The sequence below is a fragment of the Hetaerina americana genome, unplaced genomic scaffold, assembly GCF_022747635.1.
Source record: "Hetaerina americana unplaced genomic scaffold, ioHetAmer1.1.p SCAF_7, whole genome shotgun sequence".
NCBI classification, from domain to species: Eukaryota; Metazoa; Arthropoda; class Insecta; order Odonata; family Calopterygidae; genus Hetaerina; species Hetaerina americana.
Genome location: NW_027287316.1, coordinates 30,992,500 through 31,009,769, shown reverse-complemented (window position 1 = coordinate 31,009,769; position 17,270 = coordinate 30,992,500). Strand labels below are relative to the sequence as shown.

Below are 17,270 nucleotides of genomic sequence, written 5' to 3'. Positions count from 1 at the left end.
TAAATACTTAGTTGCACAAATACTATGGATCTAATATACAGGAAACACTTATGTAGTACCTGCCTATGTGCAACACTCCAATGAAGAAAATAACTTATGATTGATAAGTAGCCCAAAATATAACATTGAAAAAAATGAAGGAAAGTTACTTTCTTCGGTTGTACTAAGGCTATTATGGATTTTTTTGCAGGAAAATTCAGATATTTCATAACTTAAGGAAGCAAATTCCAGAATAAAAAACAGAAAATGTCGATAAATTTTGTTGGATAAAAATAAATCCCTCAGTTAAATATATTACTCCATATATTACAATATTTTCCACAACCATTCCTCTCTTATGATTTTCCTGGCGGCTCTCATGTTGGTCAATCTCATGTTTTGTTAACATTCTTTTCACCATACTTAATCCCAAATACTGACACAGGAAACTGTACTCCAGTGAAAGAACATCCCTAAAAATTCAAGATTAACCTACACATCACCATGAAAACTTTGTCAGCTATCATTACTCTAGATGAAATCTACTGATGAATGATGAAATGTTACACATAAATAGAAATGAGTGACACTAATGACAGTACTTATCAAATAAGCTGGAGGTTACCACATTCATGCCACCCCTAGCATTGATACCAAAAGTGGATGTGGTGCTTCCTAATAGTGCCAAAGGGAAAGGAGGGTCCTTCTTCCCAGGGACAGAGCAAAACTGCTAGATTAATAATTACTGGAAGGTTTTTATTGCACTTGGGTAGGCAAAAAGCAGCCATTCTCATCACCCCAATAATTGTGGCAATCCCAACATCGAGTGCACTGACAAAAGCAATTAATTCTTACCTCTGTAAGAAAGAATGAGTTTTATTTATAAAAATTGTATCAAATTAGGTTTCACTGGACAATAACTTCAACATTGAATTCAAATGGACAAATTCCATTAATTCTGAAGACAATTCATTTGGGAGCTATCTTCCAAAAGCATAACTTTCTATCACTTGCAGCACAAACGTAAGGAAGTCTGGAATGCCAGGTCAAGCCCCCATAAACCTAAAAATAAGAAAATAAAATGTTGGTAAATCACATAAAGTTAAAATATTTCTAGGTAATAACAAACAATAGACAGCCGAAAAATTATCATCAATTTAGTCATTCTCCTGAATTTCTTTGTGCAAACTGAAGAACCAACTTAAGTTTATAGCTATAGCACACCTCAGGATTGCATAAGTTTTACTCTGTCCTAATCTGTCATCAATTCTAATTTTGGTTTGACTCAGCTTTTCTAGTCCCTCTATCATATTCGTTCCATGCAGCACATCCAGCATCTTCTCTTGCAGTTTCTTAAGTTATCTTTTCTCTCAACATGACTCCTTATCATGCCAGAGTGTCCTGCAATTTGGCTAATAAGATTATACCTTCTTCTCACATTAGTTTTCAATGGGCATCTTGCACATCCTAAATTTTCATGGAACCTGTTAGTTACAATTAAAAAACACTCGGTTACTCCCACATCTAAGCATTTAAATAATTTAACCAGTTTTGAATTTTGTTTATCATTATCAAAAGCACTTTGTTATTCCCACAAGGGTTACCAGTTCCTCCTCCACAATCATAAATAACATCTTCTCAAACATTGTACCAAGTGAAGGTTTAACTTTGGATACTCATTTCTTGGACCATAAATGTTTTCCAAGTTCCTTTTCAATGGAGACGCCAGCACTATGCATAATGGGATTCAATACAAGCAGTATTACTCTTCCTCAGCTCAATCGCATTTCCAATGCTTACCACAGGAGCAATCCCGGAAGTGTGTGTTTACAAATGACGTCTTTGAAACTAAATTCAGCAACTTCCACAACATATTCTTGCATTATTTCAATGATGTTTCCCTATGATGCCAGTAAACACTCAAGTTTTCCATTAAAAAAATGTAAATTGGTAAATGAAGAAATTAAGGCTTCTGCTATTTTAAAACAGGTTTTCCATAATCTGAAATCAAATGATTCTGTGCCACTGAGGGCATATTGTACTATAGGTCCATTCAGAAGGAACACAATAATTTGGTGACAAAGACCAAAAGAAACTACAATGTACACATCTTTAAATCCTCTAACAATTGTGGTAAATCTGTCTGGATTCTCATTAAAAAGACAACTCAGTCCTCAGAATTTCAGATGTCAAGTATAGATGCTGTTTCTCACAATAATGTTCTTGTTACCAACAAATACAATATTGCCAACCTACTCAATGAAAATTTCCTCAATTAAATAACAAGAATGCTTAATAATTAAAGGCGCCAATTAAGTCCTAATACACTATTACAGGATATGCCCCACCATGCTCCTACTATCTTTCTTCATCCAGCTGATGGCAAAGAAATGAGCAGTATTATTGAAAAAATAAGTGGGAAAACTCAGCTGGATATGATGATTTGCCATGCTCTCTATGAAAATGAATGGTAAATCCTTCAGAAATCTATGTTGTTACTCATTTAGTCAATGAATCTCTATCCTCAGGCATATTCCCCAATAGGCTATAGGCAGCCAAAGTCATCTCAATATTAAAAGGAGATTATCCACAACTATGAATAACTATAGGCCTATTTCTATCCTATCTGTGTTCTCCAAGTTACTAGAACAAGTAATGTATAATAGATTGCAGTGCTTCTTAAGTAAATTCAATATCCTCTCAGATTCTCGATTTGGTTCAATTAAAAAAATCAACCGAAACTGCTATGGATATATTCATTCATGATATCCTACCTGAACTTGATAAAGAGAATAATATAACTGGTGTTTTCTATGACTTGAAAAAGGTTTTTGATTCCGTTGATCATATAGTATTACCGAGGAAACTTGAGAAAAATGGCATCTCTGGGATATGCAACCAATGGGTAAAATCATTTTTAACAGGAAGATGACAAGTAGTTAAATCGCACTCAGCAGAATCATAATCGTTCATAAACTCAAATCCCTTAACTATCGAGAGAGGTGTTCCTCAAGGATCTATACTGGGTCCCCTACTTTTCCTTTTATACAGGGTTCGTCCGGAAAATAAGTGTACTGATTTTTTCCCGCCGCTCCAGGCGCGCCCAGCACCACTCTGACGGGCAGCGATTGGAAGGGGGTATGTTGGCAAGCGACGCTGAAAAAGGCAGTCGGCTCTGAGCTGTGGTGTAGTGAGGAGCTCTGTTAACGCGAACCTCCACGCTCGATCCACGTCACGGAACGCGATGCCGAAGTTTTTGGAGCAGCGTTATTCCATCAAATTTGCGGTAAAGCTTGGGAAATCGTCTACCGAAACTGTCGGTATGATTAACCAGGCTTACGGGGAGTCAGCCATGTCCAGAAACATGATCTTTCGGTGGCACAAGATGTTCGTGGAGGGCAGAGAAGAGGTCGACGACGAACCACGGCCTGGACGCCCATCAACGACACTCACCGACGAAAATGTGCGAAAAGTTCGCGATGTACTGAACTCTGATCGTCGTCTTAGTGTTCGGATGATAGCAGAGCAGTGTAATGTGCCAAAAACAATAGTGCACGAGATTATTAGGCACCAATTACAGATGCGAAAAATTTGTGCAAAGTTGGTGCCGAAAGTGCTCAGTGATGATCAAAGACTCAATCGTTTGGAAATCGCGACACAACTTGCGGTTCACTGCAAAAATGATCCACATTTTTTAGAGAACGTTGCTTCGGGTGACGAGACGTGGATCTTTGAGTACGACCCGGAGTCGAAGAGACAAAGTGCGGAGTGGCACACCCCATCATCACCCCGTCAAAAGAAAGCTCGCATGAGCAAATCTCGGATCAAGGCGATGCTCATTGTCTTTTTTGACAAAAGGGGAGTCGTCCACTACGAATTTGTACCTGAACGACAAACTGTAAATGCTGCATTTTGCGTCCAAGTGCTCGACAGGCTTCGAAAACGAGTCGCCCGCGTCCGGCCAGCGATCAAAAACATCTGGCGGCTGCATCACGACAATGCGCCGTCTCACGCCGCGCTTGTCGTGTCGGACTTCTTGGCCAAGCACGGCGTGGCAACGCTGCCGCACCCGCCCTACAGCCCGGACTTGGCACCACCGGACTTCTTTCTGTTCCCGAGGATAAAGAGGAGTTTGAAAGGAACGCGATACGGGACTTTGGACGCCGTCAAAGAGGCCGTGACGACGTGTCTTCGAGAGGTTCCCGATGATGCCTTCGCGGGAGCGTTCCAGGAATGAGAACGCCGCTGGAACAAGTGTATCGACTCACAAGGGTCCTATTTTGAGGAATATTAGCTTAAGATATGTAAAAGTGTAATAAATTTTTTTTCCTGAGCTCAGTACACTTATTTTCCGGACGAACCCTGTATATCAACCAACCTAATTATTTTGTCAATGGGTCAATGTATATGTATGAACCCACCTAACCTCCTACAAAAACCTAAACCCTGCCATAGTCCAGAGAAACATTGACACTATGAGTAATTGGTGTGAGACAACTTGGTTTTTATTAACAATGAGAAAACAACATTTATTCAATTTTATCCTCACCATAGGAAAATTACAGCCTCCCCTATTTTGAGGATAAATGGGTTTTTTTTATTAAAGGCTCTGCAGTAACAAATTTTCTAGGGATACATATTCATGAATCCCTAACCTGGGAAGCTCATGTTGATCAACTATGCCCTAAAGATGCCGCAGGATGTTACCTCCTGAGAAAAATAGTTACCCTGGCTGACACTTCTACTGCCCTCTCAGTCTATTATACATTTATTCACAGTAGACTGAAATATGGCATTGCTGTGTGAGGGCACTTATATAATTCCATGCACCCCTTTAGACTACAGAAATGGACATTAAAAATCCTAGGAAAAGTTCCAAGGGCAAGCAGTTGTAGATCTTACTTTAAAAGATTTAACATTCAAACTCTTTCCTGTTTGTATATGTTTCATTCCACAATCTTTGTGTATCAAAACAAAGCCATGTTCACTCTGAAAACCAATGCTGATGTACAATGGTATAGCACATGAGGTTGTAATGACCTTAGAATAACTGCTCACAACTCATCCACGTTTGCTAAGAATCCTGGATATACTGGTTTGAAATTCTTGAAAACAATATCTAGAAAATTAAGGGAAATGGATAATTTTTGTTATTTAAGTCTAATCTATATTAATTCCTTTGTCAGCATCAATGCTAAACAGTTGATGATTTCATGTCCCTTTCTCTAGGAAAATGATTTTAATCATAAATAACTTGACAAAGATGCTCCTGTCACAGCTCCAGGCTCTTGTTTTAGTTATTACACTATAAATTTACATTTTTATTTTGAGAATATGCTGACTCTCTATTATTCACGCAGTGATGACATCGTCTGAGATATGAGACTTAATAACCATGATTATCATTAATCCTGAATCGATGTTGGTCAGAATATTATCAATGAGGGTGGCTGAGGAAGGACAAACTCCTGTGCTTTCAGCTGTGGTGGTATGGAGGTTAAATAATTAATTGGGATAAAGTGGGAAAATCCAAGTGTTTTTTGACCAACAATAGTAAATTCTATGAAGTCACAGCACCTGCAATTGATTTTCTTTTCTAGTTATTCAAGCTAACCTGTGATCTCCATTCTTTTGTAGCACAATACTTTCATGCCTCACACTCATATTTTTTGCTTATACTACTGTTCATACTACACCACCATAATTTAATACCCCACTTTTAATTTGAAGTCATGTCATAGTCATCTAGCATACCTGTAAATTTGATGTCAGCAGTGGGTGGGAGGATCTTAAGTGTGTCACACGTAGCACAGCACCAGGTTGACAAACAGTGGCGACTACTAGGTCTGACGATGGACAAAAACGCAGGCAACGTCCAACTCCATGGTGAATAACTCTAGCATCAACAGGTTGACTGGAAATAAATTAGATGTCATTGATGATACTGAATATGAATGATGGAATACATATAATGAGAAATATACCATATCTCCTAACCCATTAGATGCACCCTGATTTTTCAGGTTAGAATTTATGAAAAATACTTGGATCAGACAAAAAAGGATCGAAGTATTTGGAGGTTAACACTTAATGCATAGACGATTGAATTGTTACATTAAAAAATTATCAGCCAAACTTATATGAGCGTTTATTCATCATATAATCCCAGCAATTCAACATCCCTGGGCCAAAATGTCTTGTTTCTGTATTCTGGGGTGCTATTCATGAATTCAAGTTTAAATACAATACTGTAGGACAATCTTCTTCCAAAGATCCCACGAGGTTAATATCATTGTAACTTTTAATGGGACGCTTAGTTTTTGATATTATTTTAATATTACTAAAGTTTGCATTCAAGGCAACAATTTTGTATACCTTTATGACATTCTCATACTACTAAAGGTTGAATGCCTGTAGACTCAAGAGTTTGCTGGGAGAGTACAATGAATGCATTAGTGGAGGAGTGATAGTCCTGTAGGCTGCACACATACAAGCTTTGCAGTCGTGCCACACACAAAATGAAACTAAACAATCTACATTGTATAAATTTATGATTAATTAGGGAATTTTTAGGAAACATTTTCCACAAAGTATTGAAACTCTGTTGCTTACGACTGGCTCAAAACATTGATGCTATCGAAATCTGTAATCAAGGCAACATTTTCTATACCTGATTTGAGAAAAATATTTTATGGTAAATATGTTTCTGGTGAATCAGCTTGCGCTTTAATGTCGCAGTTATAGCCACATAACCCCAGCCCATAAGACAGTTTGATTTTAGAGTAAAAAAGTGCATCTTATGGGCCAGCAAACGGCCGGTACTATGTACTATGACAATGTAGGTACTTTGACTGACAAAAATCAATACACATAAGATAGGATACAAGGGTAGGTTGATAAGTAATGCGCACATGCTTGTAGAGTGCGAACGAAATGACCTTCAGAACTGCACCAGGTGGCACGTGAAAGTAACATTCCCTCTCAATACTCATGCACAGGTTTGAGGTCATTGCGTTCATCCAGTGCATTTCAATAAGCCAAAGTATGGAGTCATGTTTTAGTCCTATGTCAACGTGAGTCAAACAGCATGCTTTAATCGAATTTTTGACGGCTAAAAAATTGGCTCCTATTGAGAGTCATCCTTGTTTAAAGGCTGTTTATGGTGACGATGCTGTTGTTCGGTCTACTGTAAATCGATGGGTAGCAAAATTTTGTGATTGCGAGCCAGGAAGAGCCATAATTGTTGATGAAACTTCTTTTGACTGTGTTTTGGGATGCTCACCAAGTTTATGTGACCTATTTTCTGGGACGAAGGGAGACGGTAAATTCTTCTCAGTATAATAATAATAATAATAATAATACATTTATTTGTCCGGAGATTTGTTGCATATTCATACATACACAAATATAGGACACGTCAAATATAATTTTCACAATTTCACAATAGAAGAGATACAATATATAAATATATATATATATATATATACATACCAATACACTAGTATAATTACATATCAATTGTTTAAGCCGGAATTGATGCATTGCGACAATTCAAGGTATTCATTTACAGAATAGAACATATTATTTTTTAAAAGGTTAAACAGCTTTTTCTTGAAAACAGGTACTTTTGTTTCATATTTGATTTCATGGGGAAGTTTATTGAATAACCTTAAGCCCATTGCTTTGGGCCCATGGGCAGTATTGTGTGTCCTGACAAATGGTTGGTGCAGGTCATTGCAGGTCCTTGTGTAGTGACTATGGTAATTGTGGTTGGACTTATAATGGGAAATATTACCCTTTGCATGTAAGATGACATTAAATATATATATGCAAGGTACTGGTAATAAACCAAGTCTTTTGAAGAGAGGTTTACATGGTGCATCGCAAGGAGCATTGCTCATAATGCGTATAATCCTCTTTTGGATTTTGAAGATTATGCCCGCATGGGGAGAGGAACCCCAGAAGAGGATACTGAAAGTAACACGAGAGTAAAATTCACCATAGTAAATGGATAGAAGGACCTCTAAATTTACAGAATACCTAATATTTCTAATAAGGAAGCATAGGGAGCTTAACTTGCTGCGTAATTTGAAAATATGTTCCTCCCAAGACATGTTTTTCTGTAGGATTACTCCCAGGAATTGGGTACTGGAATTTTGGGGAATGCTCACACCTTCTACATCTACTGAGATTGCAGATGAAACTTTCTTTTTATTCGAAAAATAAATCAGGCTGGACTTATTTAAATTGGGCTTTAGAAAGTTATGAAGACACCATGCATTGAAAAACTGAGCTACTTCGGCTGCTCTTTCTGTCAAGCTGTTTACTGAGGAGGCTGATACAATGATATTTGTATCATCAGCATACAGTATTGGGTCTATCCCCTTAATGAGCTTAAGATTGTCTGGGAGATCATTGATATAGATTAAAAATAAAATAGGACCAAGTACAGAACCCTGGGGAACACCCAGTGTTACTTCTCTACCAGGGGAAACAAATTTGGAGCCATTACTTGAGAGCTCAACATACTGATGCCGTTCACTTAGATAAGATTCAATCCATTTGTAGGGCGTGCCTCTTATACCATAGCATTTCAGTTTATATAGGAGTAACTGATGATTGACGAAGTCAAAAGCTTTACTGAAATCGAAAAATAATCCTAGAGTTTCAGTTCTATTATCCAATCCTGAAAGTATTTGATTCACCATGTGATATGTGGCTGTTGTAGTGGACCTTGTTTTCCTAAATCCATGTTGAGATGTGGATAATAGCTTATATGTCTCAAGATATGATACAAGACGTTGATAAAAAACTATTTCAAATATTTTCCCCAGATGGTTTAACAGGGATATTGGTCTATAAGAATTCATTGCCATTTTGCAACCTTTCCCTTTGTATATTGGCACAATTTTTGCTGATTTAAGAGGGCTCGGGAAAATTCCAGTTTTTAAGGATTCATTAATTAAGAACAGCAGCTGATCCTTAATAGCATTAAACGACCTTTTTATGACTATCCCTGGGATGTCATCTAATCCAGGACTAAATTTGTTAGGTAATTTATTGATTACGTTGGTCAGTTCCCTGGCTGAACATGGGAATATATATAATGAATTGCATGAGTTAGGAATATGAGAATAATTTGCTGAATTGACTGAAACTGTGGGATTTTGATGGGATAGATAGAAATCATTCAGGATGGAGGCCATTTTAGAGTAATCTGATATAGCATTACCAGCGGAGTCCTGCAGTTGAAGATCTTGTACATGATGTCGACCCTTTGATTCGTTAATAATTTTCCAAATCTCTCTAGATTTATTGTCTGCATTGGTAAGTCTAAGGTTGTTGAAAGATTTTTTGGCATGCTGTAAGGTTTGGCGATAACTTTTCTTGAGTACTGAGTATTCTAGGCGATCTGCTGGATTTGATTTACTTTTGTAATACACTGCGGCGTCTTTCATTTTCTTTGAAAGCCAACGAATTTCATCAGAGACCCACTGACTTTTGTAGTTAACAGAAGAGCTTTTGTTTTTTGTATGCTTCAGGACACGGGGAAAGCAGATTTCAAAGTAATGTAGATAGGTGGAATAGAAATATTCAAAGCTAAGGTCGAAGGACTTAAAGGAAAACAAATCGGACCAGTCATGGGAATTTAATAAGTCACAAAAGGCGATCATATTCTGATCAGAGAAATACCTTTTGTAGTATTTTTTACTTTCTTTGGATGTAGACACAGCAATTGTAGAAAGAAGTGGGTAGTGATCAGATATGTGGGCATTAATGGTATTTGTTTGTACTAGATCAAGGTCGATATTAGTTAGTACATTATCTAAAACTGTTTGCGAACTAGCACTCACTCTAGTAGGTTCACTGTTGGTAGCATTGATGTTGAATGACGTCAGTAAATCCATGAATTCCTTTTTAGCTTTAGAATTGGCCATAAAATTACAATTAAAGTCACCTGTAATTATTATGCAAGGCTCATGGATTGACCTATGGATTATTTCCAAGAGTTTCGTCAGTTTGGTCAGGAAAACGCAAAAGTCACTCTTCGGCGAACGATAAATAGACAGTACATAAAAAACAGTAGTATCCATTTTGAAGCAGGAAACACAGCATTCAAATGATTGTTCTTCATTGAGAAATTCGTACGGGTAACCAATGGGAATATGGGAAAAACATTCAGACAGTAGGATTAAAACACCACCATTTTTGTGAACAGTCCGGCAAAAGGCACTAGCGATGACATACCCAGGCACATGAAGAGAGTCTAGTTCACTCGCATTTAACCAATGTTCGTTGACACAGATCACATGGGGCTGGTACTCGTTTACTAGAACCTCGAGGTCCAGTAATTTATTACGTATGCACTGAATGTTTATGTGCAAGAGCTTCAAATAACGTGTTATCCTTCCGGCGCTGGAGGGAGGCGTGGCTTCAAAAAAGAAAAATTTCCCACGAACACATTTTTAGGCCAAAAGGCGGCATTACTGAGGGTATCGCGAAAATCTTGGCGTATGGATACCCGAAACGATGTATAATTTCCGCGCGTTACCTTAAGTTGTTCGATCACCAGTTCCGTTGAGGTATCAATCTCCGGGATTTCATCTTTTACATAGTTTCTCAACTGGGTAACTGTTGTATCGGAGGTGAAGTTCCACACATGGAGATGGGAAAGACGAGGGATCCCCGAAAGAGAGCATTCTTTCGTAGATGTTCCGATGATTGGCGATTTACGGCGCCTACGTTTGTGGCTCACAGTAACAAATCCATCGTCTCCTTCTGCAGAAAGTTCTTCTACACCACCTTTCTCACATTTCTCGTCAGCAATATGAGGTAGCACGGTAGTGATTGAGGGAGTAACACAAACATTTTTCGAGATCGGCACCTGTTGCCCTATCAAGTCACTGCTAAATTTAGTCCGATTGGAGGTCGATTTATCTGAAGCAAAGTCTTTCTCTGGGTTGACTTTTACGGTTTTCGCAAATGATACACCCTTACACACGTTAGTAGCCTTTTTCGTTGCGAGAGAATCTTTTAAAATGCTCATTTCCTGTTTCAGCATGTCGATATCGGACGCCATGTTAGATAGTGCAAGCTTATTAGCACGACAGGAAAAACATTTCCAAAAAATATCTCTACATTCAAATACGGCTTTCAAAAAGAGATCATTCAGATTAGTGCATTTGGAATGAAAAAAGCGTGAACATAAGTCGCAATTAATTACTTTATCTGTAGAATTAAGGGAAATATTGCAGGATATACACACTCTATAACATCTCCTACATTGAGTTTATTATTTTAAATGCAGCCTGGCGGCAATGATCTTGCAACATGACAATGCTCATCCACACACCTTACGCGCAACTGGAGAGACTCGGCAAAACCTGAAATTTGAACCCATTCCACACCCTCCTTATTCCCTTGATCTTGTGCCTTGGGATTTTTATTTTTTTCCTCAACTCAAGAGACACCTGAAGGGTAATCATTTCACCTCAGACGATGAAGTAAAGGCAGCTTTCAAGTCCTGGATTCGAGAAAAGTCGGAAGAGGTTTTCAGTGATGGAATGAAAAAACTTGTTACACGTTGGGAGAAATGTGTTAGCCTTAACGGTGACATGTTGAAAAATAAATATATGATTTTGACACTAAAGAATTGTACTTGAATGTACTTTTTGCTTGATCTCGCTATTTGTTTTTGTTTGCCCTTTACAAGCATGTGTGCATTACTTTTCAGCCTACCCTCGTAGCATGGAGATACATATGAGAGATGTAAGAATATTGGATACTTCCTCCAAAGAAAACACAAAGTCATTTTTTTATAACTCTTCAAACTGATTGAACTTTGATTGTGGTGTTGGTGATAGTACTGACATGTTAAGTCTGGATACAAAGCCACTTTTTGGTAAATGGAATACTAACTGATACAACATGTTGATCACAAAACAAGCCAAAGATTTGCCATCCCACATAAATGAAAATAGCAACAAACATTTAACTTGGTAATTATGCATACAGATGTCCATTTTCTTGCAATCCACAATGACAAAATATTGTAAATGCTACCCCATCCCCATTAGCCGTGGAACACTCGATAAAAATTAAAATAGCAATTTAACATTAAGAAAGGGAAATTTGGAGAACTTCAAATGTACACTTCCCTTTTGCCTCCATAAAATAAATAATTGAAATAATGCCCTCATGGGAAGAATCTGAAGATTTCAAAGAGATTTAAGAGATATCACCAATGAATAAGGGAAAACAATAAAATTTGGGTCCAGAGGTGAAAAGGCTGCCGACACTTGAGATAATATTATAATATATAAATATTAAAACATTATCGACATTTTAGCTAAATATATTACATTTTCTATGCTTTCTAAATTGCAAAGAACATTATTTAGGAATCAATCTTTAGCAACAGAATTTCCCAGTTATTATTTCATAACTACTAAAAGTTATTACGAAGGCTTCCTCATATTGTTTTTCCTTGCCACTCCTAACAACATTTTTCAGACACACCATGTCGGTACATCAATATTATTTCTTCCTCTACTCATTTTGCTTGTGGAGCAATTTATGTTAACGTGAGTAATAATAAAAACTCTAAATAGTGTCGTAGTAGTAGTTTTGAGGGGAGGCGACCGACAGCTAAGGTCATTTGCGCCATAGGGGATGGATAGGAAAGGATGAAGGGTGGAGAGAAACCCGGCGTCGGCATTAGCCTACTCTTTACGAAAGGCGCCAAGGGGTCCGCAGTTTAACGTCCCATCCGACGGACGGCGTACTCACTCAAAGTGCCCTCCACAAAGCACCTCAAGTAGGGATCGAGATACCTCTGAAAAATATTCAACACCGCCGGGATTTGAACCCGCGCCCTCATGGTGGGAAGCCAGTACGTTAGCCCCCGCACCATCTCGATCCCCTCTAAATAGTGTCATATACTCAAATGGGTTTATTTTAAATCAATGACAGCATTTGTTAATGTATTTCTTAAACACCTTAACAACAAAATCTGACCTTTAAAAAATTACCACTATCCATACTTTTGCGGTTCAAAAGAGCTTGACTTACAATGCTTTACTCCTTAAAAGTTTTTCAAACAAAAATAGATGTTTCAAAACTGCCACACTATAAAATTTCTTGTTAGGGCATTACCCTTGCTTACCTGGCCACCCTGATATTGCATTTATGAGTAAAGAAATGCTCTGGAATTTACCTGGGCCTGGCCAAGTCCCACAAGACCAGCTCGCAGCCTTTTGCTCCAGATCCAACAAGAGCTGCAAGCATTTGAGGATTGGAGAGGGACCAATGTGCTGAAGTGAGAGGCAAGGGCTGGATGGGGTAAGTTAAACTACGTGTCTGTGCTCCACCACCTCCGGCATCAACCGACAATATTGCAGTACCCTCAATGGCATTATAGAGACGAATGCGACCAGCCTTCTCTCCGACAATCAACTTCTTTGGCTCTTCTGGGTGCCAGCAGACGGACATAGCTGAAAAATGTGATACTTAAGCTAAAACAGTGTTTATTAAATTTTAATGGGTTAAAACAGTCATTGAATTCAAGGGGTTCCTCTGACAATTGACATTTTTCTTTTGTATCCGGGTAAGAAATGCAGTGAATTGTCGAATAGCAAAACTTGCACCTTTCCCACTTCTTTTCCTTCAACTATGACAATTTTAAATATTTTGTGAGGGCAGAATAATACAGTCTGAATTAAGACAGTTGAAATCACAAGAGACCACACCACACTTCTGGAATAAGCTTGTTTTTCATCTTAGACTGGTTAAAATAATACATATGAATTACAGTTAAAAATTTACTGAGGGATACAAGTATAAAAAGAGGAAGAGAAGAAAGATATGATACAAGGACTGAATAAGATTTGAGAATAAGATGGGACCCCCTAACACATCTCCTTGAAGTGACCAATAATTTCCCCTCTCTCATCCTGTGGTACACTTCCTCCCAAGGTAGGGGACCTCACTTCATCTCTCTCAACACCTGCTATTTCCTATTTCCTTTTCATCCCAGGATCATCCCAAGATATGCTTCTCTTTGTGGCAATTCACCTTTTCCACAATTTATAATCAATGAGATCAACATGTTACTCACAATTAAATAACTCCGTGGAAATAAATCAGGATGTAAATATTTAATTTTCAACATTTTAATATAATTTGTACTAGGTTCTGCAGATGGTTAAATTATATATTTCCCATTTAATTGATTTGGAAAAGTGCAGCTTTTAACCTAGGTAAACACGCACTAAACTAACAAAAAATGGTAACACAAAGATATGCCATGATCACTATTGATAGTAACATTTAAATTACAATAATAGTTTCTGATCATCTTAAAAACATTTTTTTGGTAGCTGAATGGATATTAATAAAATAAGTATTGAACCAACAATTGAGCAGAAGGAGTTTAACATAACAGTCCTGCATTTTGCAGGAAGATATAACTAATGGCATTTCACCTATTACAACCATAATAAAATAAACACCAACAAATGGTGGACAATTTCAGTGCTTTTGCACCAGAACTAGATTGCACACTCACTTTAATCATCAAAGCTACAATAAGCTAATGCATGCATCAGTTCGGCATATCATCACAAGAGTCTACATCCACTTTTGCCAATGCTATGCTAAATAGCAGGGTGACTAATGGGCAGGTCAGATGCTTAAAAAATATAGCAAGGCGATTCATATTCTCTGCTGCATCCATTAGGCACCCTTTTAGTGGTATTTGGTTAATGCTACAGCCAGCAATTAACAAGGCTTTTTCATTGAATATATTTGTGTTAAAAAATGAAAGTAATGTGGGCATCATTATCATTCAAAGTGATGTAGTCATCATTATCCATCACAAATTGTGCAAAAAACTTTACTGGTCATACCTTGAGGTCAGAAAAACAATAAAAGAAAGCAAACGAACACTTGATTACCTGGTGAGTCAAGATGGAATATATATCGACCATCATCTTCAATATTCCACAGCCTGCAGGTGTGGTCATCACTTGCAGATGCAATAAGATGACCATCAGGGTGAAAAGCAATAGCATTTATATAGTCAGTGTGGCCTGTAAGAATCTGGTAAAAATAAATAACTTCATGAATTTTTGGCCACTTGACATAATTACTTGAACTTATGGCAACATCAACCATATTAAGTTTTAAAATGTAATGCTCAACCTAATTCTAAGGATTTTATGCCTGTGAAATACACAGATATTGGTTTCTTCTGCATAATTGACACAAAAGTACATTAATAAGTAAGTCTTATAAACTAAAATCTGTGTAATCCAATATCTGGATACACAGAAAGCTATATGGAAGTCGCATAGAATAAAACTCTTCAAATAGAGCAGCATGTGTAAAGTTAATCATTAAAAATCAAAATAAATAGTGCTTCAGCTTCAAAAGAATGCCAAAGCTGTAACTGGAGGGATATGAACCCAATTCCATAAAAGGTATTATGCCAGACTGTGATAAATTATGCTAAAAGCTAGTTGCAGAAACAAGTGCGACTGTAATTGATCCAATAGAAACTTCAAAAAAATCAATGTAAATTACAGAAAGTTACAGTAGCATACATTATTCTCGCTTAGAGAAATAGGAGAATTGAGGTGGATATGCATGCCACACATCACCATTATCTTTGGTTAATGGCAGTTGCATAATTACCTGGACTCCATCTGAATTCACAAGGTCACTATTAATGAGCCTCAATTTATGATCTGATCCAGCCGAACAAAATCGTATTAATCTAGGCATTACTATGATAGAAGAGTCAGGACTCCATGCCAATGCCTGCACCCGTGTCTCATGATGGAATTCTCTGAGAGGCTGAAACTCTATGCATTCATCATCAACACATTTCTCTGTTTCTGACTTATCCTCTTCCTCATCTGGCTGATCCTCCTAGAAAGTCCAAATAATAATAATATTATTTTTTTATTTGTTGAAACAATTGTCATCGAGATAAGATCCAAGAAATAATGCATATAATTAACCTGAACAATATTTGCACTTCAATTCAGAAAGATACAAAATTCACTAAAAAATGTGTGGGAAATGAATTCTTTAACGGAGATGTCTCTTTCAGATCTCTTACTGAGAAAAAAAGCTTACTACTGGCTAAGCTTGAGCGAAGAAGTCAACTGAATAGAATACATAATATGAGGCGGTTAAACAAGTCAATTAAAACTGAATGCTGAGGGGTACTTTATAACAATGTGACGAGTCAGTAAGAGTACAATAAAATTCAATTGTGTATGAGAGACGACTATTACATTCAGAAATAAAGATTAAGGTTGTTTCTAACATATCTAAAATGCATTACATAATACATCAGTTGTTGGCATAATGAATATTTCAATGGCTAATGGCACTGGCTACCACTTCGAGGGCTCGGGTTCGAATCCCAGATGCGGCAGATATTTTTCAGGGGCATCCCGATCCCAACTTGAAGTGCTTTGTGGAGAGCACTTTGAGTGCGTGCACCGTCCGTCAGATTGGACACTACACTGCGGACCCCTTGGCGCCTTTCGTTAAGAGTAGGATAATGCCGACGCCAGGTTTCTCCCCACCCTTCATTTCCTATCCATCCCTCACGGCGCAAATGACTTGACTGTCTGTCACCTCCCCTAAAACTACCACTACTAAGTGTTTCAAGTGCTGAATATTAATATAAGAGAGGAATGGTAACTACCACGATTTCAATTGGTGTTTGCTATGGTGTTAAGAGTACATCCATTTGAAATAAGAGTTAAATAACATAAGGGAAGGAAATCAGAATTTAACTTTACCTAATGCAATATCAACGATGTGATCAAAGCAATACATTTCTCATTTTCATATGCCTAAGTCAAGATATATTTATGGGGAGGGAACTTAAAGATGAGGATTACAAAAATATTACTACCTGAAACTTGACAACACCGACGATAATTTCCGTCGACAAACCTAAACAAATTAAATTTTGTGACCATTCATAAGGGGAAAACTCGACTGCAAATATTTGATTGGAAAATTCCACTTTCTGCGTTGGAGGAGAGAAGCCTTCCATTTTTGTTTTGCAAATAGATGATTCACAATGTAGAAAATTCAAAAAAACAATTTAATGGACGACAAAGAGAAAATCGACGATGAACTGGAACCCACTGGTTTTGAGTTCTTAACAGCGGTTTGCCGGCTAAACGGACGACTGTCTTCACATGTTTATGTTTTGAACTTAGTTAATCATAAATTATACAGATGGCTAGGCCAAGAGAGTGGCGTTT

General features: G+C 37.5%; 1 protein-coding gene across 2 annotated transcripts; it reads right to left on the bottom strand.

The window, feature by feature from the left end:
* Positions 1-818: 818 nt before the first annotated feature.
* On the bottom strand, positions 819-17,186 carry Nup37 (nuclear pore complex protein Nup37). Of its 2 annotated transcripts, none has more exons than XM_071595162.1 (6): positions 16,913-17,186; positions 15,673-15,909; positions 14,934-15,078; positions 13,196-13,472; positions 5,734-5,893; positions 819-1,041 (listed from the first exon to the last, which is right to left on the bottom strand). In XM_071595162.1, exons 1-6 carry the CDS (start codon positions 17,054-17,056, stop codon positions 949-951), a joined length of 1,056 nt encoding a protein of 351 aa, XP_071451263.1. In that variant the 5' UTR covers positions 17,057-17,186; the 3' UTR covers positions 819-948. The 2 variants fall into 2 exon arrangements, with proteins under 2 accessions (XP_071451263.1, XP_071451264.1); XM_071595163.1 differs by lacking the exon at positions 16,913-17,186 and adding an exon at positions 16,331-16,409.
* Between the last annotated feature and the right edge of the window lie 84 nt (positions 17,187-17,270).

What these genes read in the sequence shown, in the direction of transcription:
- Nup37 (XM_071595162.1), bottom strand. Translation starts at nt 17,056, where the DNA reads ATGGAAGGCTTCTCTCCTCCAACGCAGAAAGTGGAATTTTCCAATCAA. An exon ending in TGAATTCAGATGGAGTCCAG is followed by an intron (nt 15,079 to 15,672) that starts GTAATTATGCAA and finishes TATTTTTACCAG; the next exon opens with ATTCTTACAGGCCACACTGA. An exon ending in TGGGACTTGGCCAGGCCCAG is followed by an intron (nt 5,894 to 13,195) that starts GTAAATTCCAGA and finishes ATTTATTTCCAG; the next exon opens with TCAACCTGTTGATGCTAGAG.